This window comes from Cheilinus undulatus, linkage group 2, assembly GCF_018320785.1.
Source record: "Cheilinus undulatus linkage group 2, ASM1832078v1, whole genome shotgun sequence".
Taxonomy (NCBI): Eukaryota; Metazoa; Chordata; class Actinopteri; order Labriformes; family Labridae; genus Cheilinus; species Cheilinus undulatus.
In genome coordinates this window covers 54078004-54105959 of record NC_054866.1, presented here as the reverse complement: position 1 = coordinate 54105959, position 27956 = coordinate 54078004, and the positions used below count along the sequence as shown (strand labels likewise).

Genomic DNA, 27956 nt, shown 5'->3' with positions numbered 1-27956 from the left:
GTTCACCACTGTTCACAGATTTCTACATTTGTGGATAATGGCTCTCAGCGAGGTTGGCTGGAGTCCCAAAGTCTTGGAAATGTCTTTGTAACCCTTTCTAGACTGATAGATGTCAGTGACTTGAGCAATGTTGGTAAGTTAGCTTCGTTTCCTTCCCCTCGGTCACTAACTTAAAGGTGCAGTGTGTAATATTTAGCCACTGTAAAAGCATTTAGCTGAACAAACTTGGTAAAATAAAGCAAAACATTTCTAAGACGGTCGATCTAAATAAGTGTTTTGTCATCTAAATTCAAAAATAGCTAGTTTGAAGAAAACAACTCAGAATAAACCTTTAATTCATACATAGGGAGGGTCCCCTCCATGGATGCTGCCATCTTGGATTTTTACATGTTTCCATGGTAACATAGAGGAAAAAAGGATAAATAAAGTTGTTGTATTGTATTGTATTGTATTCACATTACAGATACACATTAAATTCAACTGGCTCCCACAGTTTCCAACAGAGAAATGCAATCTAGAACCCACTTCTAGATGTTGATATTCAGTTTTAAAAACTGCACCTTTAAGTAAATTTTACTTTTCATCCACTCATGACAAGCATTTCAATGCCCATCTTTTTCGGGTATAAATGTTTTAATTTGTCTCAGTGAAAATGTAAGAGCAACCATATGGACAAGGGTACAAAGTAAAGAAGCCACATTGCCTAAGGGGTTTAGACATGATCAGTGGGAGTCAACAAAACATTATTATTACATAATAATGTAAATCAACAAAATGTCACCAAAATAGTTTACAAAACACGTTAAACTTCGTCACCCCACATTACAAAGTACTGTTTATTTTAAATAGAAATAGGAGTAATCTAGATTTATCTGAAATATATACTTAAGGTTACAAAAGCTAACTGACCTATCTTAATAATTATTATGCATGATTTTTTAAATCAAACCAATTTTACAACTGATTGTTTTGGTTATGGGACTACAAATTGCATCATTTCGGTAGACTGGTCCTTATAGGAATAATCTGCATGAAAAAAACGGATGGTGTTATAAGAAAGGATACTGCCTTGGTCTTTTTTAAGCATTTTTAGCGTGCAAGGACACCGTTTATGGGAGAAAACCTGTAACTTCCATCAGACTCTGAATGCATCACTACACTTCCTGTTACGTCAGCCGGAACCCGGAACTAGCCAGCTTGTTGTGAGTTGTCGCGGTGGCTGCTTTACCTTTGCTTGTTCCATTTTCCTCCTGGCTTTAGATGGCGGGCTCTGTGGGCCCGGGCCGGACCGGACCGGGACTCTGGTCGTCGGTGCTGCTCCTGATGATGCTAACGGGGCTAAGGGGGCCGGCCAGTGCCGTGTCTGAACCCGGGAAGTGGATCCTGGACGTCAACAGTGTGAGTTTCCTGAAACAGCGTTCATGTGGTGTCAGTTCCTGCTTCCATGTGTGAGTTAAAGTGTTTCTAGAGCTAAAAGAGCTCAGAGTGGATTAATAGGTCTGCTTCAGCAGATGTTAACTCTGCTGCGTCACTAACATGTAAACATGGTTAGCTAGCTAACTCCTCTATCTCAGATGGATGACTTTATCAGTGTCCCAGTCCATTCAGTCTCTGACACATGTCACCAAAACCCACTTAAGGAAGGTTTAACAGAATCACTGGTGATAATACTACAGAAAAAAGTCTTTTGTGTAGAATTTAAAAATGTGTGGAGCACTAATGAAGCACAAATATGACAGTGGAACCCCCACACTGTTAAAAAACTGATGACCAGCAAGAATGAGGAACAACCTTCAGTAATCAGTGTCTTCAGTCCCCAGATTCTTATAGTGCTGTTAGGAGAAAGGATGTTATTAACCATAACAGATTCTGTGTTTATTAGAAGTCTTTGTAAAATGTAAACAGAGCTTTATTTTTAGTTGTTTGTGTTTGTTTGTTTCAGGAAACTCTGAAGAAGCCGACCCTCTTCTTCTTCACTAAAACTCTCTTCAACAGCAGCTACATCCACCTCAAATGTAAGGAGGCCAACCCACTGGCTATGAATTTATTTATTTAGTAGATTTGGTTTACGGTGAGTTTACTGCAGCTCAACAGCAGAGACTGTAAGAAGGCAACTTCAGCTGTAGCTGTACACCAGTGATACTCAACGCGTGGCTCTGGAGCCACATGTGTGGCTTTTTTATGTCTAAATTTGAAATATTCCCCAGAAAACCATAAAAAAAGGCTTTATTTAACAAACTTAATTGTCAACCATTTTTGTCTGTATATTTCCATTGTACTTACTTGCATTTTTTTTTTGCCCTTTTCATTTTCCCCTTTTTGCCTCTTTTTTCCTGCTTTTGACAAATTGCATTTATCCCCTTTGCCACCTTTTGCCCATTTAAGGTGCCTCTTGCATTACATGTCCCATTTACCCATTTTCCCCCAATGTTATGCTGCTTTTTTTGCCAATTTAAGTCACTTTTCACTCATTTCCCCCCACATTTTTGCAGCTTTTTGCCAATTTTAGTTACTTTTTGCTCATTTTCTCCCGCCTTTTTGCTGCTTTTTACCAATTTTGGTCACTTTTCACTAATTCTCCTCCATCCTTTTCAGCTTTTTGCCAATTTTAGTTATTTTTGACTCATTTTTGTCACATTTTTGCCACATTTTTACCATTATTGCCCCCTGTAAGTCATTTTTTTGTCATGTCTTACCCATTTCCGCCACTTTTTCACCCAGTTTTTGCCATTTTCTGCTGTTTTTGCCACTTTTTTGCAGCTTTTTTCACCTATTTTGCCAGCCTTAACTTCTTTGTATTGCCACTTTCACCCACTTTTCACCGCTTAGATCATGGCTCTTGTAAAGGTTTGTTTTTAAAAATTTAGGTCTTTGGTTGAGCAGGGTTGAGTAACGCTGCCATACGCAATAATCCTTAAATCTGTGTTACACTCGTCAGCCCTGTGTTTAAACTTTCCATTGTTTAACACATTTATGTGGTTGTTTTTATGTCCAGTGTTGTCAGAGACCTGCAACGACCCCTCTCCTGTTCAGCTAAACGTGTCGTGGTATCTGAGGAACTCACACTGCTACGATGAAGTCCTCGGCCTGGATGTAAGACAGATTTCTGTTGTTTTTGGAGGTTTCAGAGCTTAACACGACCAAAGTGAAACCAAATCCATATTTGTTAATACAGCTGCTCAGGCTAAATATAAATTCAATGTCTCCATCAAGATCTTAACTTTGTAAATAAAATTAATAGCTGGAGTAGAAAAATCTACGAGCAATGCCGTATAAGGTTATGTTCAGTCACTGAATCATCCTCATCTGCATCCTGATGCATCACAGAAACGATTAGTAAGGGACTAGTACTACCTGGGGATTGAATTTGAATTTTATTTATTGATAGGGACGATGCAGTTTGACATAGTTCCATAGTAGAGCATGAATCTGATGTGCTGCACGGGGAGTTTATAGCAATTGCTAGTTTCCAACTCTTGTCCCTAGTTGGGCCTTTGAGTAAACAGTTCATAAAATGTACAACAATTAACAGCATAAAATGGCACAAGAGTTTACAGAATAACAAGACAATAAAATACATATCCACATAAAAAACAACAGATTCTATAAACCAGCTCAAATAGAACGTTAAAAACATGGCAGACATGGTGGACCTCTGGTCATTTGTAATAATAATCAACACGAGGCAAGAAAACCCAGTCCATGCTTTAACCCCATCACACCAGATCTGCAGAGACAGTGAGGTTTTTATGTGCCAGGCACACAGACGTGACTTCAGACTTAATTTGAAGACCTTCTCACCCCTCAGAGGCTGCAGACTTGAACACTTAGGGCTAGTTCCAGTGCCTTAAAAGCTGCATCTAGACGTGAGAATTTTCCCCTCTAATAGACAAATCGGATCACTTTCCATTGTTGCTGGGCTTTGGTTGTTGTAATAAAGGCTTTTTAAGTATTTTCTTCGTCATTTTTTTTATTTTTTCATGCTTGGAATGCCTCTTATTTCTCTCTTTTACCATGACATGATATATGTCAAAACTTGGTCGCTGCATCTTTTACATTTGTCTTTTGTCTCCAGACAAAGCGTGCGCAGAATTACTTCAATTCGACAAAGGTGATACCAGGAGGAGGAAACGGATACTACATGTTTCACCAGTATCCTCCAATCAGCTGCAAGCAAAACATGAAGCCTAACACGGTATTAGAGCCACACATGTAAACACTGACACAAAAAGCAAACATATTCTTGATAAAATGACTGTAGGTTGTATATTTAAATAGGTGTGTTTGTTCATCCTCCCAGTTCGGCCTGGATGCGCTGCCGGTGAAAACGCGTCTGACAGAACTGCCGCAGGAACCAGTAAGACATTTTTCTGCTTCTTTCTCTTAATCAAAGCAGACACTTAAGCCAACATTGACGGTGTCAACCCTGGTATTCTGCACATGCTGTACATTTTTCAGTCTATTAATATTTTAAAGTTTAGACCTGGATAATAAATCATAACTTATTTTATATTTAGAAAAGTGAAGCGCACCATTGAACAGAGGATAACTGAAAAAAAATGCATTCACTTTCCTTATAAGCTTAGGCACTCGCAGGCAGCAGTTTCAGGACAGTGGAAATCGGACCCTGCTTGCGCACATACACATTGTTGATGAGCATTTGTTTAAAAGCAGATGGAGAGGTATCGCAGGTCTTTCCTTCCTGTAGCTGTTAGGCTCCACAACGGAAACTGCTCAAAATAATCCGTGCAATAATTAGTATAATCTGTATACATGTTTGTATATACAGTGCATAACAAATTTATTAGACCACCTGTCATATTTGTCTCAAAGACCATCCAGCATCATGAAGTGCTTTAATGCGGACTCTTTCATTTTCAGTGAGCTCTCCACATTTTACCATTTTGAACAGGAATGAGGGATTTCAAACTGAATTCACCCAAATTTGAGCCGGCTCACTGGGCTTCTCTGAGAAGTCAGAAATGAATCAAGCATAACATTCAACCACTAAAACTCATTTTTCTGTTCAGGAATGCGAGTAAATATGTATAGTTCTACATATGAATCAAGAAATATTAATGTGCTTTACTATTTTTTCAGTTTTTTTGTAAATCAGTAAATTTGAATATTCATGGATAACAATATTAATTATATTTTAGCATTAAAAATATCATTTGGGTTAAAGAGCTTCTACATATTGGTGTATTAACCATTGCAGAAACATAAAAAATGGTTTTGGTAATTACCAGTGCTGCTCATTTAGGGCAGCTGTGGCATAAACCTGACTTTGGTTAGGGTTAGGGTGGTCTAATGCATTTGTTAAGCACTGTATATATATATTTGTGTATGTATACATGTTTATATAGTTGTAAATATAAATATCTCCACCAAACCTAGTCTGTAACATATCCAACCTGTCCATCACTTTTTGTAAATACTATTTATAATTTGTAAGTTGATGTTTGATGTTCCAAATGTCTGTGTTTATTAATGCTCTTAAGGGCACTACTTTTATTTGTCCTCTATTTCTATTGGGTTATTGTCACCAATGGCCTGCTTTGTCTTTACTACTTTTTGCTGCTATAAATTGGAATTGTTCCTTGTGGGACAAATAAAGGAATATCTTATCTTAAAATATGTTTAGGTGGCAAAATCTGAAAAATGGGGGGAAAATGGGCTAAAAGTGGAATTTAATTGCATAAGGCAGCTTGAATGGGCGAGAAGTGGCAAAAATAGGCAAAAAGGGGCAAACACTGGGGGGAAAAGTGGCAAAAATGGGTAAGAAGTGGCAAAAAAAGTGATACAGGTGGCAAAAATGGTCCAAAAGTATAAAAACGTGGCAAAAAATAAGTGAAAAGTGACTAAAATGGCAAAAATCAGCAAAAAGGCGGGAAAATGGGCAAAACGTAAAATATGTTGAACCAGGCCTGCCTGCTGAAGTGATGGGCCCCTGTAAGGCCCAGTGAATGAGCCCCCCTTAGATGTCATGCTGTAGTAGGAACACGTGCATGGTGGCTTAGCGCCATTCACGATGTTAACATTGCAAATATAAAAGGCTCATTCCTATTTTAAAAAGAGGGGGGTCACATTTTGAATAAATACATGTCTTTTTGTTTGAATCACTCATGAGGTTGTATGACATTTAGGGTGAACCATGGGGCTCCTCCGTGGGTCCTAGGAAGGTCTCCCCTCTTTCCCAGCTAAACACAGCGTATTTACTCTGATGTTTCAGGCCGCTCCAGTGAAGAAGGAAGAAGCTTCAGCAGAAACAGGAAAAGCTGCAGCTCCTTCTAAAAAGGTCAGTCCAGCATCTCGACCCCTGAACCCGCCCTGAGGTCCTTGTTCATAGGCAGATATGAAATTATTCATATAGGCTCACATTGCTCAGAAAGCATGTTAATTGCAAAAGGTAGCTTGAATGGGTGAGAAGTGGCAAAAAGGGGCAAACACTGGGGGGAAAAGTGGCAAAAATGGGTAAGAAGTGGCAAAAAGGGGATACAGGTGGCAAAAAATGGTCCAAAAGTAGCAAAACGTGGCAAAACATAAGTGAAAAGTGACTGAAATGGCAAAAATCAGCAAAAAGGCGGGAAAATGGGCAAAATGCATCAACGGGTGGCAAAATTGAAACTAGATAACATTTAATTGCAAAAAGCAGCCTTAATGGGCAAAAAGTGGCAAAAGAGGTAAAAATTGCAAAAGGCAGGATAAAAGTGGCAAAAAGAAGTGGCAACAATGGGAATAATGTTTCAAATGAAGACATTAAAGAGCCACACGTGGAGTGTAACTAGAACCAGTACTTTTACTTCTACTCAAGTTTAACCAAACTAACTGAACTCTTACTTCTACTCAAGTTTAACCAAACTAACTGAACTCTTACTTCTACTCAAGTTTAACCAAAGTAACTGAACTCTTACTTCTACTCAAGTTTAACCAAACTAACTGAACTCTTACTTCTACTCAAGTTTAACCAAAGTAACTGAACTTTTACGTCTACTCAAGTTTAACCAAAGTAACTGAACTTTTACGTCTACTCAAGTTTAACCAAACTAACTGAACTCTTACTTCTACTCAAGTTTAACCAAAGTAACTGAACTCTTACTTCTACTCAAGTTTAACCAAACTAACTGAACTCTTACTTCTACTCAAGTTTAACCAAAGTAACTGAACTTTTACGTCTACTCAAGTTTAACCAAAGTAACTGAACTCTTACTTCTACTCAAGTTTAACCAAAGTAACTGAACTCTTACTTCCACTCAAGTTTAACCAAAGTAACTGAACTTTTACGTCTACTCAAGTTTAACCAAACTAACTGAACTTTTACTTCTACTCAAGTTTAACCAAAGTAACTGAACTTTTACTTGAGTGCAGTAGTCTGATACTTTTTCACCTCTGGTTGCAAGATGTGATCATTTCTATGAATAATACAGCCCATATTTCTTTTACCAAAATGTTTGGTTGTAGAAATCAGAATGCTACTTTATGACTGTTGGTTTCCTTCTTCTTAAATCTACTGTTTATTTTCAGGTGACCACAGAGAAGACTCCGGGTGGGTTGAGGAGGAGAGAGGTGGCTCCACCCCAACCAAAGGTGTGCACACCCAGTTCACTCCTTAGACAGCAGGACAAGAAAAACGATATGTAGTGAAGATATAATACTGCCTATAGGTTGTGTCTAATGAAGCCTACTGACATAAACAAAAACATTCCCCTGAGTCCACGGGGGAGGACGAACCTGCAGGGTGTCAGTTTTCATATCACGGGGTGTTTGAATAACATGCAGAATTTCAGGTTCTTAGGCAGACTTGGTCACTACATGGATCTTTGAACATAAAGTATTCCTGCATTAAGGACCGAAGCGTCTGCAGTTTAAGGCATGTTTTGATGTTAAACTCTAATATGTTGAACCAGGCCTGCCTGCTGAAGTGATGGGCCCCTGTAAGGCCCAGTGAATGAGCCCCCCTTAGATGTCATGCTGTAGTAGGAACACGTGCATGGTGGCTTAGCGCCATTCACGATGTTAACATTGCAAATATAAAAGGCTCATTCCTATTTTAAAAAGGGGGGGGGGGTCACATTTTGAATAAATACATGTCTTTTTGTTTGAATCACTCATGAGGTTGTATGACATTTAGGATGAACCATTGGGCCCCTCTGTGGGTCCTAGGAAGGTCTCCCCTCTTTCTCAGCTAAACACAGCGTATTTACTCTGATCTTTCAGGCCGCTCCAGTGAAGAAGGAAGAAGCTTCAGCAGAAACAGGAAAAGCTGCAGCTCCTTCTAAAAAGGTCAGTCCAGCATCTCGACTCCTGAACCCGCCCTGAGGTCCTTGTTCATAGGCAGATATGAGATTATTCATGTAGGCTCACGTTGCTCAGAAAGCATGTTAAAGATGATTTATGGACACTGGTGACATCTTACAGAGATGTAAAGGCTGCACTGTAACAGTGAGAGTAATTGAAACTCTACAGATTATATCACATGAACATCCAGATTTAGACCATGAGGCTGAATACACGTTTAAAGCACTTTAAAATCAATAAGTAGAATTTCCTTGTTGAAATGTTTGAACTGACGAGTTCTCCTGTGTTGAATATACTTTCTAGATGAGTCCTTACATGAGTGGTGTTGAAAATAATCTCCTCCATGATGCATTGTAGTGCAGACGTGGATGATTCTGCATCGATGCAGAGCAGACCCAGCTGCAGACTGACGCTGCTTCTTTGTTTCCCCCTGCAGCTGGATGTGCCATACATAAAACCTGTTTCCTATTCAAACAGGGCTACTGTCAGTTTATTTCAACGGCAGTCTAATTTAGGGCTGGGCAATTAATCACAAATTAGATTAAATCACAATTTGGCATGCTGCAATATTTCTTTAACCTGAAAAAAATACCAGTTTGATATAATCTTTTTTAATGCTTCACAGTATTCAAACATTCATGTGTCTTTTTAATTTTAATTTTTTGAAACAAAAATCCTACTTTTCTCACGTATGTATTTTCTTCATCAAAATGAGAATGATATGAGAAATGATCATCCCCTTCAATCTAGCAGTTGATATCAAATTTGCTTTACGAGCCAAAATCACAATAAGATATTTTTTTCTTAATTGTTTATCCCTTGTTATCTTTTATCGTGCTTGTTATGATATAGAATTATTTCTTGCTTATGTTTGTTGACAACAACACATAAAATGAGGAACCTAAATAATCGCATATTAAATCGCAATTCTGTTGGAAAAAGTTGCAGTTAGATTATTTTCACAAATTGTTCAGCCTTAGTCTAATTTTAAAGGTGCTGCTTTTCCAGACTTTATGGTAGCACCGGTCAACACAGTGCTGGCATCGAACACGGAAACACTGACAGAAATGCAGAGAGAGTCAGAATCAGAAAAAATGACGGTGAAAAAAGATATTCTATCAGGGATGGATGGACTCTTGCATTTCTGTTTTCCCCACCGACAGTTTTTAACAAGCTTGTCGCGTATGTTTCAGGACCGCCAAGATTATTACATGTGGTAATGTCAAACATTAGGGACAAAACACAGAAAATAAACTAACGACAAGCCTGATGTGATGGATTAATCCTGAGCCAATCAAACACTGCCTAACAAGGAGCCAACAATGTTCCCTTAAAGTTGGCTTAGTTTGAGTGGATCTAAAAATCCTTTTCGTGACACAGGAGGCTAGCAGTCACATTTTCAGCTCAGATTTAAAATCCTAACAGTGATATGAAGTTAATTTCTCTCACTAAATCAGAGACGTGTGAGAGTGAGGGAAAGAAAGGGAGATGCAGCTAATAAACATGATTAAAATATATAACATGTAAAGTGTATTTTTGATGGCATTGTGTCACTCTTTTCTTCTGGGTCCTGGGGGGCCTTAGGTCATCTTAGATGCAAGGGGGAGGGGGTAAAAGGCTGGGCACCACTGCTCTAATCAATCCCATAGAATGCTTCATAAGAAAGTGTGAACTGCTCTGGAAGCTGCTGTATCTTGTTCGTGTTTTGCGCTCTCTAGCCATGATAGACCACGATTCATTGACATGTTGGATGTCACAGACATGTTCAGGCAGCAACGACAGAACTTCTTCCCTGCAACAATTATATGACATGTCCTGCTGCTAATTTTGAGCTCCCTTTTAACAGAACAAAGCTGTACTATTACACCACATTTTCAGTCTTAGAAAGTTTCAAAAGTAGAAAACAACACCCTTCAATCTAGCTTGAAGCTTTACACATCATGCTTGTCCTGTCTGTGGTATCTTGGTGTCAACAGATGTCTGTAGCTGCGTAAACGTCATGAAATCTCCAATGTGTTGTCTCGCTCAGGTTGCTGCTCCGTCTCACTTGGATGTGGTGGCTGAGAGCTGGGAGGACGGCCCGTACATGTTCATCCTGAGCATCGCAGAAATCAAAGACCCAAAGAGTCGAGCCCCCAACCCCGCCAGCTCTGCTAACAATGCTAATCCACCTGCATCCTGGAGTCTACAGTGTCAGTCTCACACACCTGAAGCCACATGGAGTCTTTGAGCACTTGTTTGATAAAGATGTACAGTGCTGTGGAAAAGTATTTGCTCCTTTCTCGATTTTCTCCCCATGTTTGCCACATTTAAATGTTTCAGATCAAGAAACTAATTTCTGACAAAGATAACCTGAGTAAATACAGAATTCAGTTTTTCAGTTTTTAAATATTTATTAAGGGAAAAAGCTATCTAAACCTACCTGGCCCTATGTGGACAAGTCTTTACCCCCTAACCCTAATAACTGGTTCTCCCGTCTTTGGCAGCAACACCTAAAGCAAACTTTTATGATAACTGTAAGTGAGTCACTGTGGAGGAGTGGTGGCCCATTCTTCTTTGCACACATTGGAGGGTTTTCCAGCATGAGCATCTCAGTCAGATCTAAGTCCAGACTTTGACTAGACCACTCCAGAACCTTCATTTAGTTTTTTTTGTCCATTCAGAGGTGGACTTGCTGGTGTGTTTGGGATCATTTTCCTGCTACATAACCCAAATGTGCTTGAGTGGCCGGGCATTCTCCTTCAGGATTTTCTAGTAGAGAGCAGAATTCATGGTTAAGTGGTCCAGATCCTGGTCCAGACCATCACACTACCACCACCATGTCTGACTGTTGGTGGTAGGGATGCACATCTTCCAAAGAGTTCCACTTTTGTCTGGTCAGTCCTCAGAATATTTTCCCACAAGTCAGCAGTGGTTTTGGTCTTGGAACTCTCCCATGATGCTCTTTCTGATTGTTGAATCTTGAACTCTGACCTTAACTGAGTCAGTGAGGCCTGCAGGTCTTTAGATGTTGTTCTGGGCGCTTCTGTCACCTCCTGGATGAGTCGTGGAACCTTTTGGGTGGGCCGGCCACTCCTATGAGGGTTCACCACTGTTCCCAGTTTTCTCCATTTGTGGATCATGGCTCTCAGCATGGTTAGCTGGAGTCCCAAAGCCTTGGAAATGTCTTTTTCAGGCTGATAGATGTCAGTGACTTTGTTTCAAATCTGTTCTTGAATTTCTTTGGATGGCTCCATGATGTGTTGGAGATCTTTTAGTCTACTTCACTTTGTCAGACTATTCAAAGGATTTCTGGATTCAACAGGTCTGGCAGTAATCAGGTCTGGATGTAGATTGTCAAATTGAACTCAGCTTTCCCCAAAACAATGTGCTTAATCACAGTTAATTCATTATTTAAAGTGGAAGCGGTGACTTTTTCCCTTTATAATAAACTAAGTTATCATTTAAAAACGGCATTTAGAATTTACTCAGGTTATCTTTGTCCACTTTTAAAATCTGTTTGATGATCTGAAACATTTAAGTGTGCAAAAAAGAGGAATCAGGAAGGGGAGAAATACCTCTTCACAGCGCTGTAGATGCATTTTCTGGTTAACCATCGACATCTTTCCTGTTTCCTCTGTCGATGTTCAGGTGATTCTGAAAAGCTGATAGTGCTGTGGGGAATATGTTTGATTGTAGCAGAGGGATCTGACACCTTCAAGTCATTTTTTTAGGATTTCTTCATATTGATTGCTTGATTGCTTGGTTGCTGGTTATTAGAGACAGACAGCGAGGCATGCTCACGCTCACACCTATGGATAATTTAGAGTCACTAGTTAACTGAATGAGCATGTTTTTGCTGGTGGGAGGAAGCGAACAACTAAATTCTGCACAGAGACGCCCTGACTGGGAAGTGAACCAGGAACCTTCTTGCTGTGAGGTAGCAGCTGTTATAGTCCATATTAACAACAGAATTACCCACAAATCTATGACCAGGAAGGGCTTCTGTTTCCACAAAACAAAACACATCCTGGAAGTTTTTAATCTAAAGCGAGCCAGTGGTGCTCCAAAAAGTCCTGCTTAAAATACTGGAAGACTAATGGGTCATTTCAACCGAGTGGTATGGAACGGCACACAGTTTTTTTTTTTGCGTTTCCATATATCAGAAGTTGGAAAGGGTCCCATAACGTCAAACTTTTTTGGCACCCTTCCATAGGGGCATCAGTCGAACCCATCTGTCCCAAAAAGCTGGAGCTACACACACAATACGGGTCTGCACTGACGTCACTTTCAAAGTGTGACACGACTGCTCAACCTGGCTGCAAAACGGGGCTGTCTGCTTCATGAGATGAAGATGAAAACTGAAGAAAAGCAGACTCATATCTGCTTAAATCAAGGATATTTGGACTCGTCAGAGATCCATTCAGTTTCCTGGACCACGGATGTTGATATGTGGCCACAAATCAAGTTTCCCGACGTTTATCTGGACCTGATTTCAAGCACATGAAGCAGAACCTGAAGGCACACGTCAGCCTGGTTCATTAGTGATGGATGTGAAAGTGAATTAATGTAGAAGTTTTGTGCAACAGCAGTTTGGGTCTTGAATTAAAAACATTTAAGCATGGATGTTGCTTCAGAGGTATCACGCGTCAGCTTTGGTCTCATATATTTTAGGTACCATCCATCAGTGACAGTCGATCTGACATTTGTTTGTGTTTGCAGTTCAGATCAGCATGACGGGTCCTCATGAGTACATATCGGCCTCTGAATGGCCTCTGATGCTGGTAAGAGACACTCTCTCACAAATGCACAAATAAACCGCCACAGAAATCGAACCATCTTTATTAAAGACTCGGTATGTAGACCTTCTGCACTGAATTATCTACTTTTATCCAAGAAATCGCCCAAACTCCCCTCTGTAACTTGAACCCCACCACACTCGGCATTTCCAGTGAGTTAACACCAGCACCGCTCAGTCCCGCCCACCTCCACAGCCTCCTTCTCAATACTACTTCCTGTTTTGAACTGAGGACTCTGCTCAATAAAATAAAAAACCTCATCAGGCAGATTTACTAAACGGAAAACGGATATGTAGTTACATTCCAGCTTCTGGCATGAACCAGGAAGTGCCTTTTTCAGTGCATTGTTCCCTCATAATGAGAAATGAATGAATAAAAATTAAATGTTGTTTTTTGTTTAGTGAATTTGCCTTATGAGGAGAAGTTTTTATTGGACATGGTCCTCAGTTTAAAATAAATAAACAGTGGAGCTGGGCAGTGCTGGTCTTTACTCGTCAGGCTGTGGTGTTGTCTTGGTTGAGAACCCCCTGCTGGTGGAATTTTACATATATGCTTTCAAGCCGTTTTAAGGATAACTCCATCTTTTAATGCACAATACAAAATCCTAAAAACTTATAGCACTGTGTAAAATAAGCATAAAAACAGAATGGAATGATTTGAAATTTGTTTTTTAAAGGTGTGCAGCAACCTTTCAGCATGCCCACATTCTTGCCACGGTTTACATCATTTATCTTAACGGTTCTCAATAACTACTGCCTGAGAATCTGTGTTTATTCACAGTTCCATGCATTAATAAAGCCTAACCTCTCTGTCGACCTCTCCCTGTGCAGTTCTACATGGTGATGTGCATCGTGTATGTGCTGCTGGCCGTGCTGTGGTTGGTTCTGTCGGCATGTTACTGGAGGGATCTGCTCAGGATCCAGTTCTGGATCGGAGGAGTCATCTTCCTGGGCATGTTGGAGAAAGCGGTGTACTACGCCGAGTTTCAGAGCATCAGATACGACGGCCTGTCAGGTGAGTGGCGCCTCAGAGGGGATATTTTGAACCTGGTGGTTGTGTGATTAGGAATAACTTGTTCTTTTGCCCGTTGCAGTTCACGGCGCGGTGGTGTTCGCTGAGGTCCTCTCTGCTGTGAAGAGGACGCTGGCCAGAGTGTTGGTGATCATCGCCAGTCTGGGATACGGCATTGTTAAGTAAGATAAAACATTTTCTGTGAATCTCTTTAGTCTGCTTCATGCTTTCCATCCTCTTTGTTGTAATTATTATCAGGGATGTGGGGCAGGGCTATTCAATCACAAATTCAACTGGGCCAAATTTTTAAATCAAGAAATGTAGCCGGGCCAGACATTTTTGGCACCCAAAAAGCAACTGGTAATGTCAAATGTGGAACCAGTACAGATCAATTTGATGAAAAATATGCACTCTTTATTCGTAGTCGCCCTTTTCAATTTGGCAACTTGACAAAAGCACATCAAAAATGGCATAAAAACATAACAGAGCTGTATTTGACAATAACCTGAGGTAGTAGAAATGTTTTTTTTCACTTGACTGAAATAAAAGAAATAGAATGAAAAAATAAAATGAAATTCTGTAAGAAATAATTTTGGTCACACCTTATGAAGTGCATTAAAATTTAGTAAATTAGCAAAGTTGTAGCTACAGTTGAGACATGTTTTGTACTCGGCATCGTCTGGCTCCTTCTGTCAGCCAGGAAGTGTTGCATTCATGGTCTGAAATACTGTGGGAATTTATGAAACTTGCAAAACAGGTTGCCCTCTGCATCTCTGGCATGACCTCAGGCTGGGCCACTTGGGGGTTGGTTCTGGGCTGCATGTGGCCCCAGGGCCCCCAGTTGTATAGGCCTGATGTAGGGGATTATTGGCATGATATCTGTAACCTCCGTATACATTCACCATGCATATCAGCAGTGTAAATTATAATATATGGACGAAATAATCAGCCGTCTGACCATTACACCTACAGCAGGGGTGTCAAACTCCATCACATAAGGGGCCGGATTCTGTATTTAGGTCTAAACTGAGGGCCTAACAGGGTCAACAGTCAGCCATAAACTGTCAATCTCATTTTTACAAGTGATAAATTTTGGGCAAAAAAAAAAAAAAAAAAACTTTTTAGATAAAAAAAGTAAAAAAGATAAGTTTAAGAGCTCAAACTCTGAGATAAAAAAAAATAAATATATGTGTTCAAAAGGTCAAAATACATTATTGAAGATCAAAAAAATTTTTTAAAAAGCAACAATATGAGATAGAAAGTCAAAATCATGACTTTAAAATGTCAAAATGTCAGTTCAAATGATACATTTTGAGTCTAAAAGGTAAAAACAAGAGATTAAAAGTCAAGTAAGGAGTTGAAAGGTCAAAACATGTGATAAAATTGAAATATTCAGTTAAAAAGGTCAAAATATGATTTAAAATTTAACATTTGAATCCAAAAAGGTTGAAATATGTGATACAAGTCAAAAATATGAATTTAAAAGTTTAAAATATGAAATAAAAAGTCAAAATCATAGGTTTAAGTCATAATTCTGAGATGCAAAATTGAAAATATGAAATGAAAACGCAAATAATTTTCCCCCCACATTCCTGACTATTTGAGGTAAGTGTACCCATTAAGCCCAGGCACCATTTAAGCCCACTTGCAACTTTGAAGTCAATTTGAAAAAAGAGGGGCCTGTCTAATGTTATACATTATTTTTCCAATCACACAATTTCTTAATTAAATGTCAGTTTTTATTTGACACCAATCACATTTGTCGATACTGAATAAGGCTCGCCTACATTCGGGCAGTCTCAAGGAGGCTCAGATAAAGTCGCCTCAAAACTTTGGTGTTTTGGGACCCCTCAGAAAGAACCTCTTTTCAACTATTTTCAGCCACTGACTTGGTAAATACATTCATATTATGTAATTCGAGAGATTATTGATTTGTTTTTTTGTGTATAAACAAGTAGTTTTCGTCATTTAGTCATTTCTTACTATTTAGTTTCACGTGAAAAGATGAGTCATGCTAGCTAGCGTAGCGAGCTAATCACTAGTCAATACATTTAGCCCTACTGATAGATACACTGCTTAAAGATTAGAAATGATAAGTACACAAACTAAGTGTTTTCTGATTCATTTTACATAAAACTTCAAATTAAGACACCAAAAATGGTTTGGGTGGGTGAAGTATTTTCAAAAATGTCTTTTTTCCAAGGTGGGCTTAAATGGTACAGTGACCCAAAAAAACAGCTAGTGTAAGTCAACTTTGAACAAGAATTACTTGATAATTCAGAAAGTTTGGCTAAAGAGGGATGGCAAGTTTTACAGCATATTTCGGCTACAGGCATTTCTTTATACATTTGTTTCATTTTGGTGAGAAAATATTATCTTTATTTCCCTGGAAGTCACTGTAGAACCATTTAAGCCCAGTGTGTTTCATTTAAGCCCACCTTATGTGTTTCAATAGGAAATAATGACATTTTTGATAGCTTTTCACTGTAATCCTGTGTTGGATGTTGTTATACTAACTTCATTAACACGATTACATCACAGATCGCACACTGCCCAGAAGAATTGTTATCTCAGTTAATTTTGCATAATAATTTGTTTACGGTGAGAAAAATGCTAACAAAAAGGAAGAATTACAGCAACTGTCCTAAAATCATCATTGTTACAGCCAAACATTAAATCCAAGTTCAATAAGATACTGTTGATGCACTATAATGTCATTTAATACTTTTAAAAACAAACACATTGTTTTATTTGTCAATATTTAATCAAATTTTGTAAATATTAAATAAAATGTTCAATGAAATGTTAAATACTGAAACCAATGAAAATTAGTTTTAGGCCTACCTAGTCATGTTTGTGGTGGTCCATTTTCACAAGCCAAACATTAAATCCAAGTTCAAAAAATCAATTTGTTTAACATGTATAACATGTTACTGAATGAATATGTTTACTACCTGAAAAATATGATAGATTTTTATATTTCTGTCAATAAATGTGGTTGTGGGCTTATTTGGAACCATGCCAGACTTTTGACTTTATTCATAAAATTTCTTTAATTTGTTCTTTAAAATATGCATAAGTACTTAAATGTACTTTCAAATGAGAGATTAATTCTTCATTTTAACAAATGATTTTGTTTATAAACCATCTTAGTATCTTTGAAAAATACATGAACTTAGATTTTGGTGGGCTTAATGGGTACACTTACCTTATCTGATCATTTTTGCTCTTTACTTTTTCATTTTTTCCATGACTTAACAATCTGTAGAGCCGTGATCATCAACTGTCGGCCAGGCACCACACCAGGCCCCCCACATTTTCCTGTCCGGCCCCCAGAACATTATCAAATTCAGAACATGTGCAGAGGAAAAACATATGTTGTGGTATTTATGTTAATGAACTCCCTGCAGCTATTAAAACAACTCCAAAAAACTACTGAGATAAAAAAAAAATCTTATCAGGAATGACTTTATGCTTCATTTGTTTTTCAGAAATCCACCTGTCAGCCATTACTAGCAAATACAATGCATGTTAAACGTGTATTTACCAGTATATTCTTGAGAAAAACAGTTATTTTCTCTGGCAACTTTTGGTTTCAGGCATTTTGGGAGTACAGTTTTCCTCATAACTACATAGCATATTAGCGTCAAACTTAGACTCATTCATTGCCTTAAATATAAATATAAATATAAAATGTGCAACAGTTCCATCAGGTGTTGGTGGTATTAGAGGAGCAAAAAGAGCGCATACCCACTGAGATGTAAAACATGTGAGCAATGATCAGGAATGCCCATCTAAAGTTGTCAGACAACATAAAACAGACTACCTAACAATCACTAGTCCCCTGACTCTCATTGATATCGACTTTGTTTGTCCTTCAGGCCCAGACTCGGCGCTTTGCTCCACCGAGTTGTCGGAGTCGGTCTGCTCTACTTGATCTTCTCCATCGTGGAGGGGATCCTACGAGTCAACGCTGTAAGTCACACCACTATGGGAGTGTGTGTCTCTGAGCGCTTAACTAACATGTTTCTCACTCCAGGATGGCGGTGACACCACCAGCATTAGACTTACTGACATTGTCCTGGCCTTCACTGACTCCCTTATTTTCTGGTGGATATCCTTGAAATGTTTACACGCACACAAATGCAAACATTAACACAGCTTCTGCAGTAGTTTCTTTATTTTAAGTGTGACACATGCAGTAGAAAGGGAGAAGACAGATATATCAGATATTTGTAAAGAAAAATCTGTGCAATAAAAGCATTAAGAGGTCTACCAAACCTTTAAACTGGAAGGGCAAACTCCAACGTTTATTCCTGAGTGGAAATCAAAAGAGAACTATAAACAAGTCCCTGTCTGTTCATAAACACTGAAAATCATTCACCACAGCTCTGCACAAAGAGATTAATACTGTGTGATCCCATATCACAGCTATTCAACAGGAAGTAAACTAGAGATGTGAATCTTTCAGGATTTGATTCCAGTTCTGGGGATCACCATTCAATTCAGAATCCATTTTTATTTACTGATTCACAACACATTCCCTATTACTAAGTAGATGGGCCTTTTATTATCTACTAAAGTCTGCAGTTAAACAGAGGGCTTTGAATTATAATTTGACTTGTAAAAGCTTCTTAAGATGTGTTCAAGATCATTCATTTTCAGCCTGTATTTGATGAGTTTTTATCAGTAATAACAGTAAGGTAAATTTAGCATAAATCCTTGTTTTACGTGACAAAACCTCAGCGTGTGTGAGCATATGATTGAGAAGACTGAGCTGTAATCAGATGCATCACTGAACAGGAAATAACAGTATTTATTAATAACAGCGGGCTTAAAGCGTGTAAAAAACTCTTTGCATTTACCAAATAAAGCAGATAGAGGCAGTCAGATGAAAGATATTCAGTTCTTTCTGAGTGAAACAGTCTTTGATTTTAGTTATTTGTTGGATAATTCATAATTCCTTCAGAAACATCTCTGTTTCTGTGATTTGATTTATTCCTGAGTTACCAATTTAACAAGGAGGGAAGAAGAGAGTTAATTCTCTGTAGAATGTTAACTCTTTGCACGCAACAGTTTTTTCAAGAAAATATTCAATTTTGATATCAAGATTTCAAAAGGCTGTAGCTTGAAAGTGGTTAGAGATAAAGGCATACTGTAAATGAGAAAAATCTTCAGTATGTGGTGGGAGTAAATTCGCTCATCTAATTTGCACATTCTGATGTCACCAGGCAGCCACTGCTTCTACCACGTCTGCCCCTACCTCCGCGGTGTTTTTTTTATTCCCGTTACCTCCGTCAATATTCGTGTTTTGACCACCCCTGCAACCCCCACCATGTCCCCACCCCGGCCACCATAAGAAAAAGCATCGGCTTTGATATGTGCTGCTTTGTGGACTCGCGTGGCGCACAGACTTGCAGCGGCTGCTTACAGATGCACGGCAGTTTCGATCTCACTGGACAAGTGGATGTTGTGTATTGACCACCCCTGAAACCCCCACCATGTCCCCTCATCGGCATTCGCCGATTACTCCCACCCTGGCCCCGGTAAGGAAAAGCATGTGCTGCTGGTGGACTCTCCTGGCGCACGGAGTCACTGTGGCTCCGATGCAGCGCTGGTCTCCATCTCATCGGGTGACTGAACATCATCGTCACAGGGGTGAATATATCATTGTTCCTCCCGGCATTGAGAGTGTTCTCGCTACAATTCGCTCTCTTTTTTTAAGATTTATTTTTGGGCCTTTTCATGACTTTATTTGATAGAGGAAGGACAGTGGATAGACTTGGAAATGGGGCAGAGAATGGGGAGAGACATGCGGTAAAGGGCCACAGGCCGGATCCGAACCCAGGCCGCCCGCGTACATGGGTAGCGCCTTAAACCACTCAACCATCTGCGCATCCATCTCTTTCTCTCTTTTACGCTCCGACTACAACCACTTCTGCCACTTCCTCGTCTCCTCGACCGGTGGTGCGTCTTCAAACTCTCTCTCTCTCTCCAATACGTTGGAAGGAAACACGCTAACAATTGCTGCTGGGATTGAAGTTAATCATGTCTGCCATCTCCTGGTGTAAAGTAGTAAGAACATTAGGCACCACATTTGCAGCTACTGCCTGTTTAATTCAGCAATGTTGCTTGTCGCAATTTTGGGACTTTCGCGCTTACAGGGTTAAATGAACATAGAAATTAAATTCCAGTTTCATTTAGATAGATTTTATTTGTCTTAGGCTAACAAACATAAAATGGCAACTCCATCAGTATACAGATATTTCCAGGTCAGATGTTGAATAGGATTTAGATCAGGGCTCTGGCCGCGTCACTCCAGGATGGCCTTTCCCAGCCTTCCCAGCCTTTTTATAGACAGTCAATGTTTGCTTTTTATTTGGGGTTTATTTGTAATTTTTGGGGAATTTGATTGGAGATTTGGGTGAGGAGTTTTCTCCTAATTTTGAAGATTTTTCATAGAATTTTAAGGGTGTTTTTTTTTTTTTAATATTTGCCAGAAGAAATTGGGAAAGTTTTAAGTAAAATCAGAGATTGTCATGTGACCTCCTGCACTTTGGACATTTATTTTTCTTTTGAAAAGAACATTTATCGACCGTCATTGTTTGCTTTTTATTTGGGGGTTTATTTGTAATTTTTGGAGAATTTGATAGAAGATTTGGGTGAGGAGTTTTCTCCAAATTTTGCCGATTTTTCATAGAATTTTAAGGACTTTTTTTTTGGATATTTACTGGAAGAAATTAGGAAATTTTCAAGGGATTTTTGAAGGAAATATGTGTCTGTTTTTTCAAATTTGGTTAGATATTCCAGGTGGAATTTGTTTTGAACTTCAGGAATATATATATATATATATATATATATATATATATATATATATATATATATATACAATGCTTAACAAATTTATTAGACCACCTGTCTCAGAGACCATCCAGCATCATGAAGTGCTTTAATGCGGACTCTTTCATTTTCATTGAGCTCTCCACGTTTTACCATTTACCAACTGAATTCACCCAAATCTGAGCCGGCTCACTGGGCTTCTCTGAGAAGTCAGAAATGAATCAAGCATAACATTCAACCACTAAAACTCATTTTTCTGTTCAGGAATGCAAGTAAATAACTATAATTTGACATATTAATCAAGAAAAATTAATGTGCTTTACTATTTTTTCAGTTTTTTTGTAAATCAGTAAATTTGAAAATTCATGGATGACAATAATAATGATATTTTAGCATTAAAAATATCATTTGGGTTAAAGAGCTTCTACATATTGGCGTATTAACCATTGCAGAAACATAAAAATGATTTTGGTAATTACCAGTGCTGTTAATTTAGGGCAGCTGTGGCATAAAACCTGACTTTGGGTGGTGGTCTAATGAATTTGTTAAGCACTGTGTATATATATATATATATATATATATATATATATATATATATATATATATATATATATATATATATATATATTCTTTCTTTTCCATGAATTTTTGGGAGAATTGTTTGTGAATTGAAGGAACTCAAGTGCAAATTATTAAATTAAAGTAAACATTAATACATAAAATAAAGGCTGGTGACACAGGTTTCTGGTTGAAATTACTTGTAAGTAAAATCAGAGATGGTCGTGTGACCTCCTGCAGTCCAGATGTTTATTCCCCTTTTGAAAAGAACATTTATAGACTGTCATTTTTTTTCTGTGTGTGTGTGTGTGTGTGTGTGTGTGTGTGTGTTTTCTGTTTTTTTTTAATTAAATGTATTTAAGACAATGTAGAAGTAATCTTTAAATGTCAATAACAGATCACAGGAAAGAAAATGTCACCTAAAATGTTTATCCTCAGGTCAGACCAGGATAAAACTGAAAAATTGAAATGGTCCTATCAAATTATGATCAGGATACCTCTGATTTAACTACAGCAAGAGCACAAAATTGTTTCTAGTGAGCAAAATTTTCCAAGAAAAGCCTCTTAATTTTACACTCAAAGTGCAGAATCTTTACAGCCAGTATAGTGATTGTAGATATGGCCAGAAATGTTCATAGCTGCTAATACTGATACCATACCCATGATATTGTCCACCTCAAAAAAAAAAGGCTTTTTAAATAGTGGGGAATAAGCACACCATTGCCTATCTGGGCCTCTGCTTTCTTGATGATTTTTTCTCTCTGCTGCCTTAAACAGATGTGGTGTTCTTTGTGGTCATGTTTGATAGTCTCCCATCTGAGGTCCTTCTTCTTGTGTTTGCTGACTACACTGTAGCTGCTAATCATCCTGATTGTGGTCCCTATTTCCTTGTCTTCTTCCCTCTCTCTTCCCATTCACTCCCGGCCTTTGACTCTTCATCCCTCTGAATCACCTTACTCTCATCCTTTCTCCCCCTTAATCCCTCTCTCTTCTTCTATCCTCCTTTCCCCTCTCTCTATAGGCTGAAGATGATGTAGTTCTCCTGGCTGCTATTCCTCTGGCTGTGCTCGACTCTACCCTCTGCTGGTGGATATCCGCTACTACATCTTCCCTGTAGTACTTTCACTTTCTCTTTTTTCTACTTCCTGCTTTGTTGTGTTAATGTGCAGCAAAAACCCGACATGCACCAAGCACAACATAACCACAAGTTTGATGAGATGTTAAAGTGTTTACAGTCATTGTCAAGCATCTACTGACAGATGAAATAGTTTTGTGAAAATGTTCCTCTTCTTTCATCCAAACATTGCAGCAGTAATGTTTTAAATCATGAATACAAAGGCCTGATAGTGTTGGCTGTTCCATAATGTATTTTATTCTGGATAGAGAAAGCTCAAACTGAAATCCTGAAGAGTGTATGGGCTTGCAGAGTTGATTTTCATGGTTGTTCCTTGACCGTGCCGTCACATCTTTGTGAGTCTGGCTCAGACGATGAAGCTGCTGAGGCTGAGGAGGAATGTGGTGAAGCTCTCTCTCTACAGACACTTCACCAACACGTTAATCTTCGCTGTCATCGGTAAGAATTATCCATCTGGACTTTGTGCCTAACAATGCTGAAAGCTGTATCATCATTTTAAGAACTTCTACCTTTTTTGCAGCATCGGTCATCTTCATCATTTGGACCACCAAGACCTTCAAGATGTCCAAGTGTCAGTCTGTAAGTAGTTTTTGTTTGACAGAAAGCTTCATATGATGTATAAGTGAGGTACCATAGCCATAGGGGCAATAAAGATTTCATTCATTCAAGTCACAGAAGACTTAAGTTTGGAATGTTGTTCATGCTATTTTGGTATTTATTGGATGTTAAGTCTCTAAAACACGGTGGTATCATTAAAACGATGATTTACATTGTCATGCTGTATCAAAGAAGACTAAACTACATTTTTTAGGAGCCCAAACCTGTGCTGTTGAGATCCAGACACTTTTCTGGATAATCTCCATCAGGAAAGATGTAAACTCTGTGGGCACGCTGTCAGTTCTGGTGCAAGTGTAGGGCTTTTTTTGCTGCTAGTGATGGAGCGCCAGGCCGCTGCATTTGTACACGCCGCCCCATGCTACCTTGGTAGGTAGCATTCAGTAGTCTCCTGTTGATCATGCAGGGTTTCCTTGCAGTTACTGGCAGTTGTTGTTGGCTTTTAAGCTAGTCAGGAGTTGAATGAGACTGAGGTCTTCTTTTTTGCCTTTTTTGGGTTTTTCTTGATGGAAAGTTACGTTGTTTCTCTCAAAGGTGTCCTGGACCATCCATCTTCTTTGTTTTCACAGGTTTCAACAAATGTTGTCAATTTAAGTATGAAAAAACACTACAAGTCCAAGATATAACTCAGGAGTGCATCTTTCTTGCTGCCAACTGCTGCCACCATCATGGTGGGAATGGTGAAGCTTTCCTCCTCTTGACCATGGAGTCTCCCACATGCCTTTTAGTGAACCCTAGTCCAGCTTTAATCTGAGTTTTCTTCAACAGTGTCTTTCTCTTTGCCACTCTCCCATAAAGCTTTGACTGGTGAAGAACCCGGCCAACAGTTGTTGTCTGCAGAGTCTCTCCCATCTCAGCTGCTGAAGATTGGAACTCCTTCAGAGTAGTCATAGGTGTCTTGGTGTCCTCTCTCACTAGTCTCCTTCTTGCACGCTCACTCAGTTTGTGAGGACATCCTGATCTAGGCAGATTTACACACATGAGATGTTCCTTCATTTCTTCATGATGGATTTAACTGAGCTCTGGGGGATGTTCAGAGACTTGGAAATGTTTTTGTATCCACCCCCCCCAGCTTAGACTTTTCAATAACCTTTTCTCTGAGTTGCTTGGAGTGTTCTTTTGTCTTCATGGTGTAATGGTAGCCAGGAACACTGATGAACCAGTGACTGGTCTTTCCTGACACAGGTGTCTTTATACTACAATCACTGCACTCAGGTGATCTCCATTTCACTGTGAAACTTCTAGCACCAACTGTCTGGACCTCTGTTGGATTAGGTCAGTCACTTTTAAGAGTGAATATTTATGCTGTCACTTATTTTACATTACTTATTTTTATTAAATTGATATTACTTTGTAGAAATCTGTTTTCACCTTTGCATTAAGGAGGTTTTTTTTGGTAAAATATTTTTGGTTAAAACAGCCAAATTGTATTGACCATGATTGGTTTATAAAAGGGTAAAACATCCAAAGGGGGCTGATACTTTTAAAGTTGTTCCTGTTCACATAATGACCTGATTAATAGTGCTGGATTGTTGCAAATCTAAAATCCATGATATTTCTCCACTTTGCTTATGAGGTTAGTCCATATTTTCATCAGTGTTTTAAATCATTTAAAGTAATGATAGTTCATTGATGTTAGTGTCCATGTATCTTAATTCAAGTTTTACGCATGCTATATCACAGAGCTTTGCTGGGATAGTTGACTCTGGCCTATCAGAACACGTTTTGAACTTACTTCTGTCTTTGAATTATTCTCTAAACTCAGTGAGTGAGATATTCAGGCCAGCAGGGAGAGAAATCTATTTCATCTTCAGCCTTTTTCTCCCTGAAAACCAGCAGTCTTGAATTCTTTTGAAGTGCTGTCGTTAAAAACGTCTCTTTCTCTTTCTCTTTCTTGGTGACTGTAGGACTGGAGGGAGCTGTGGATAGACGATGCCTTCTGGCGCTTCTTGTTTTCCATCATCCTATTGGTCATTATGTTCCTATGGCGACCGTCAGCCAATAACCAGAGGTAGAGGAGATGTCCGGACTGTGTTTGACAGCTTTTTGTCTCTTTAATTGAAAAATAAAAGTGGTTTCTCTCTCTGTCAGGTATGCTTTCAGCCCTCTGTTGGATGAAGAGAGCGAGGAAGAGGAGAAGGAGCCCATGATGAACGAGGCCTTTGGTTAGAAAATTGACCCCGTTATCTCCTTCCCTCCTCTCCTTCTGTCTTCCTTCCTTCTTGCCTAGTTGCCTTCACTTACAGGTCATGGAGACCCCCTTGTCTTTTTCAGTTTTATGTTGCATCCTGATGCTACAGTTGTTGTTTTTTTTCTCTTATTAATCTACACTCAGTGCTCCATCAAAATGAGAGAGTAAAAAACTGAAGTTTGGATTTTTTTTTTTTTTGCAAATTTCTTAAAAATAGAAACTGAAATATCACATTGGAAGAAGTATTCAGAGCCTTTACTCAGTTCTTAGTTGCAGCACCTTTGGCAGTAATTACAGCCTCCATTCTCTTTGAATATGACGTTGTGCACACCTGGATTTGGGGATTTTCTGCCATACTTCTTTGCAAATCCTCTCAAGCTCAGTCAGGTTGGATGGGGACGGTCATTGGACAGCCATTTTCAGGTCTCTCCAGAGATGGAGGGGTTTCAAGTCAGGGCTCTGGCTGGGTCGCTCTAGGACAGCCTTTCCAGCCTTTATTTTGGGAATTTATTTGGAATTTTAAAGGGGATTTGGGCAAGGATTTTTTTTCAAAATTTTTAGTATTTTACCCAAATTTGAAGTATTTTTCTTTCTTCAAAGATTTTTAGAGCAGAAAATAAGTGAAAAATCAGTCTCCCATTGTGATCAGCTTCCAGTGAAATATTTATCAGAGAATGACTCCAGTCTAATCCACGTGTCTGTGTTTTACTGCTGTGTCTCCAGAGGGGATGAAAATGAGGGGGATGAAAAATGAGACCAACGGGACGGCCAAAGCCAACAAAGTGGTGAGTGACAGTGAAATGCTTTCAGCTCAGGAATAATGACTACTGTTTTTAACAAATTAAAAATCATTTAGTGAGTGAGTGACTGAGACTAAAGGTCTTTATGAAGGCTTTATAAAAGCTCTGTTTGCTGGAGCCATTAATAGAACTAGAGAGTGAGGCATTCCTGTTTCCAGCATAGTTAACAAGAGGAAAAATGCCCCAGAGTTTGGGATTCTGCTCGTGGCTCGACTCTCACTGTAGAGCAGTGATACTCAACACATGGCTCTTGAGCCACATGTAGCTCTTTAATTTCTTACTTTGAAATATTTTTCCCCCAAAAAACTTTTAAAAAGGGAAATTTTGACTTCAGAATTTATCCGTACAGTAGGCTTTTATTGTCAACCTTTATTTTTGCTCTGTTTGTTTCTATTGCCCTTGCAAATTCTTGCCCCTTTTCCCATTTTTTTGCTACTTTTGATACATTTTTACTGCTGTTAACACATTCTGCCGCTTCTATCTACCAATTTTTGCCCATTTTTTGCCACTTTTAGGCTGCTTTTTGTAATTTGCAATTTTTCCCCTTTCTTGCCATTTTTTGCCACTTTTTGCCCATTTAAGCTGCCTTTTGCCATTAAATGCTGCTTTTTTCTCATTTTTGCTTCTCTTTGCAGCTTTTTGCCCATTTTAGTCACTTGTCACTAATTTCTAGCTTGATTTATGCCACTTTTTTTTGGCATTTTCGCCACTCTCTGCCTTTTTTGCTACTTCTCTCTATTTTTGCTACTCTTTACCCAGTTTTTGCCATTTTTTGCCTGTTGTGCCCCTTTTCACCCATTTTTGCTGCTTTTTGGCCCTTTTTGCCACCTTTATTTTATTTTTAATGCTGCTTTCACCTGACCTTGCAAACCCGTTTCCGTGTTTCTCACTGAATCCGTCTTGCAAAGCTCCCGTCTTAACCGTTTGGGCCTGGTTAGAAAATGACAGGACCAATCAGTGATGAGGGGCAGTACTTTCAGAGTCCCTGTGACCCTCAAGATTCCCTCTACACTTTTGCATTTCTTTTTAAGATGCTTCACTTTGTTTAAACATTCATATCATTTGTTTGAACTATGTCTGTACTCTTCTTTGTTTTTCTCTGCCAATGCCAAACAGCAGATTCTGCCATTGACTCTTGTTTGGTGTTTGGTGGATTGGATGATTGAAGTTTGAAGAAACAAGACATATTGACAATTTAACAATTTATTCATTTAACAAACAGGAGCCTCAGTAGTGTGTGGAAAAACCATACACAGCCACAACAGCCTGGCTCCTCCTCCTCATGCTGGTCACCAGCCTGGTCACACACTGCTGTGGGATGGCATCCCATTCTTCAACCAGCATTTGTCGCAAGTCAGCCAATGTGGTTGTGTTGGTCACTCTGGCACAAACAGCACGCCCAAGCTGATCCCACAAGTGTTCAATGGGGTTAAGGTCAGGACTGCTGGCAGGACATTCCATCCTCTCCACTCCCAAATTCTGGAGGCAGTCTCTGATAAACCCCGCTCTGTGGGGGCGAGCGTTGTTATCTTGGAGGATAGAGTTCAGTCCCAGACTGTGGAGATGTGGGATTGCCACTGGTTGCAGAATCTCATCTCAATATCTCTCTGCATTGAGATTGCCTCCAATGATGACAAGCCTGGTTTTTCCTGTGAGGGAGATGCCGCCCCACACCATCACACAGCCTCCACCAAAAGATGTTTCTCCATCAGTGCAGTAATCAGCATAGC

At 39.1% G+C, this 27956-nt stretch overlaps 1 protein-coding gene across 2 annotated transcripts in view; it reads left to right on the top strand.

Moving 5' to 3' along the window:
- The first annotated feature begins 1178 nt into the window (after positions 1–1178).
- The window catches only part of zgc:162698 (uncharacterized protein LOC560165 homolog), a 38813-nt gene continuing 12035 nt past the window's right edge, over positions 1179–27956 (top strand). The window contains exons 1-19 of one of the 2 annotated variants that reach the window (XM_041797655.1): positions 1179–1398; positions 1943–2015; positions 2996–3093; positions 4076–4195; positions 4301–4357; positions 6233–6298; positions 7525–7587; positions 8218–8283; positions 10328–10490; positions 13000–13061; positions 13907–14090; positions 14170–14269; positions 17969–18062; positions 22507–22575; positions 22950–23058; positions 23141–23199; positions 25143–25246; positions 25327–25400; positions 26150–26211. In XM_041797655.1, the coding sequence (XP_041653589.1) occupies positions 1261–1398; positions 1943–2015; positions 2996–3093; positions 4076–4195; positions 4301–4357; positions 6233–6298; positions 7525–7587; positions 8218–8283; positions 10328–10490; positions 13000–13061; positions 13907–14090; positions 14170–14269; positions 17969–18062; positions 22507–22575; positions 22950–23058; positions 23141–23199; positions 25143–25246; positions 25327–25400; positions 26150–26211 (1761 nt within the window). In that variant the 5' untranslated portion in view covers positions 1179–1260. Of the gene's footprint in view, positions 1399–1942; positions 2016–2995; positions 3094–4075; positions 4196–4300; positions 4358–6232; positions 6299–7524; positions 7588–8217; positions 8284–10327; positions 10491–12999; positions 13062–13906; positions 14091–14169; positions 14270–17968; positions 18063–18126; positions 18202–22506; positions 22576–22949; positions 23059–23140; positions 23200–25142; positions 25247–25326; positions 25401–26149; positions 26212–27956 lie in introns of both variants that reach the window. The other variant, XM_041797646.1, reaches the window with a different exon arrangement.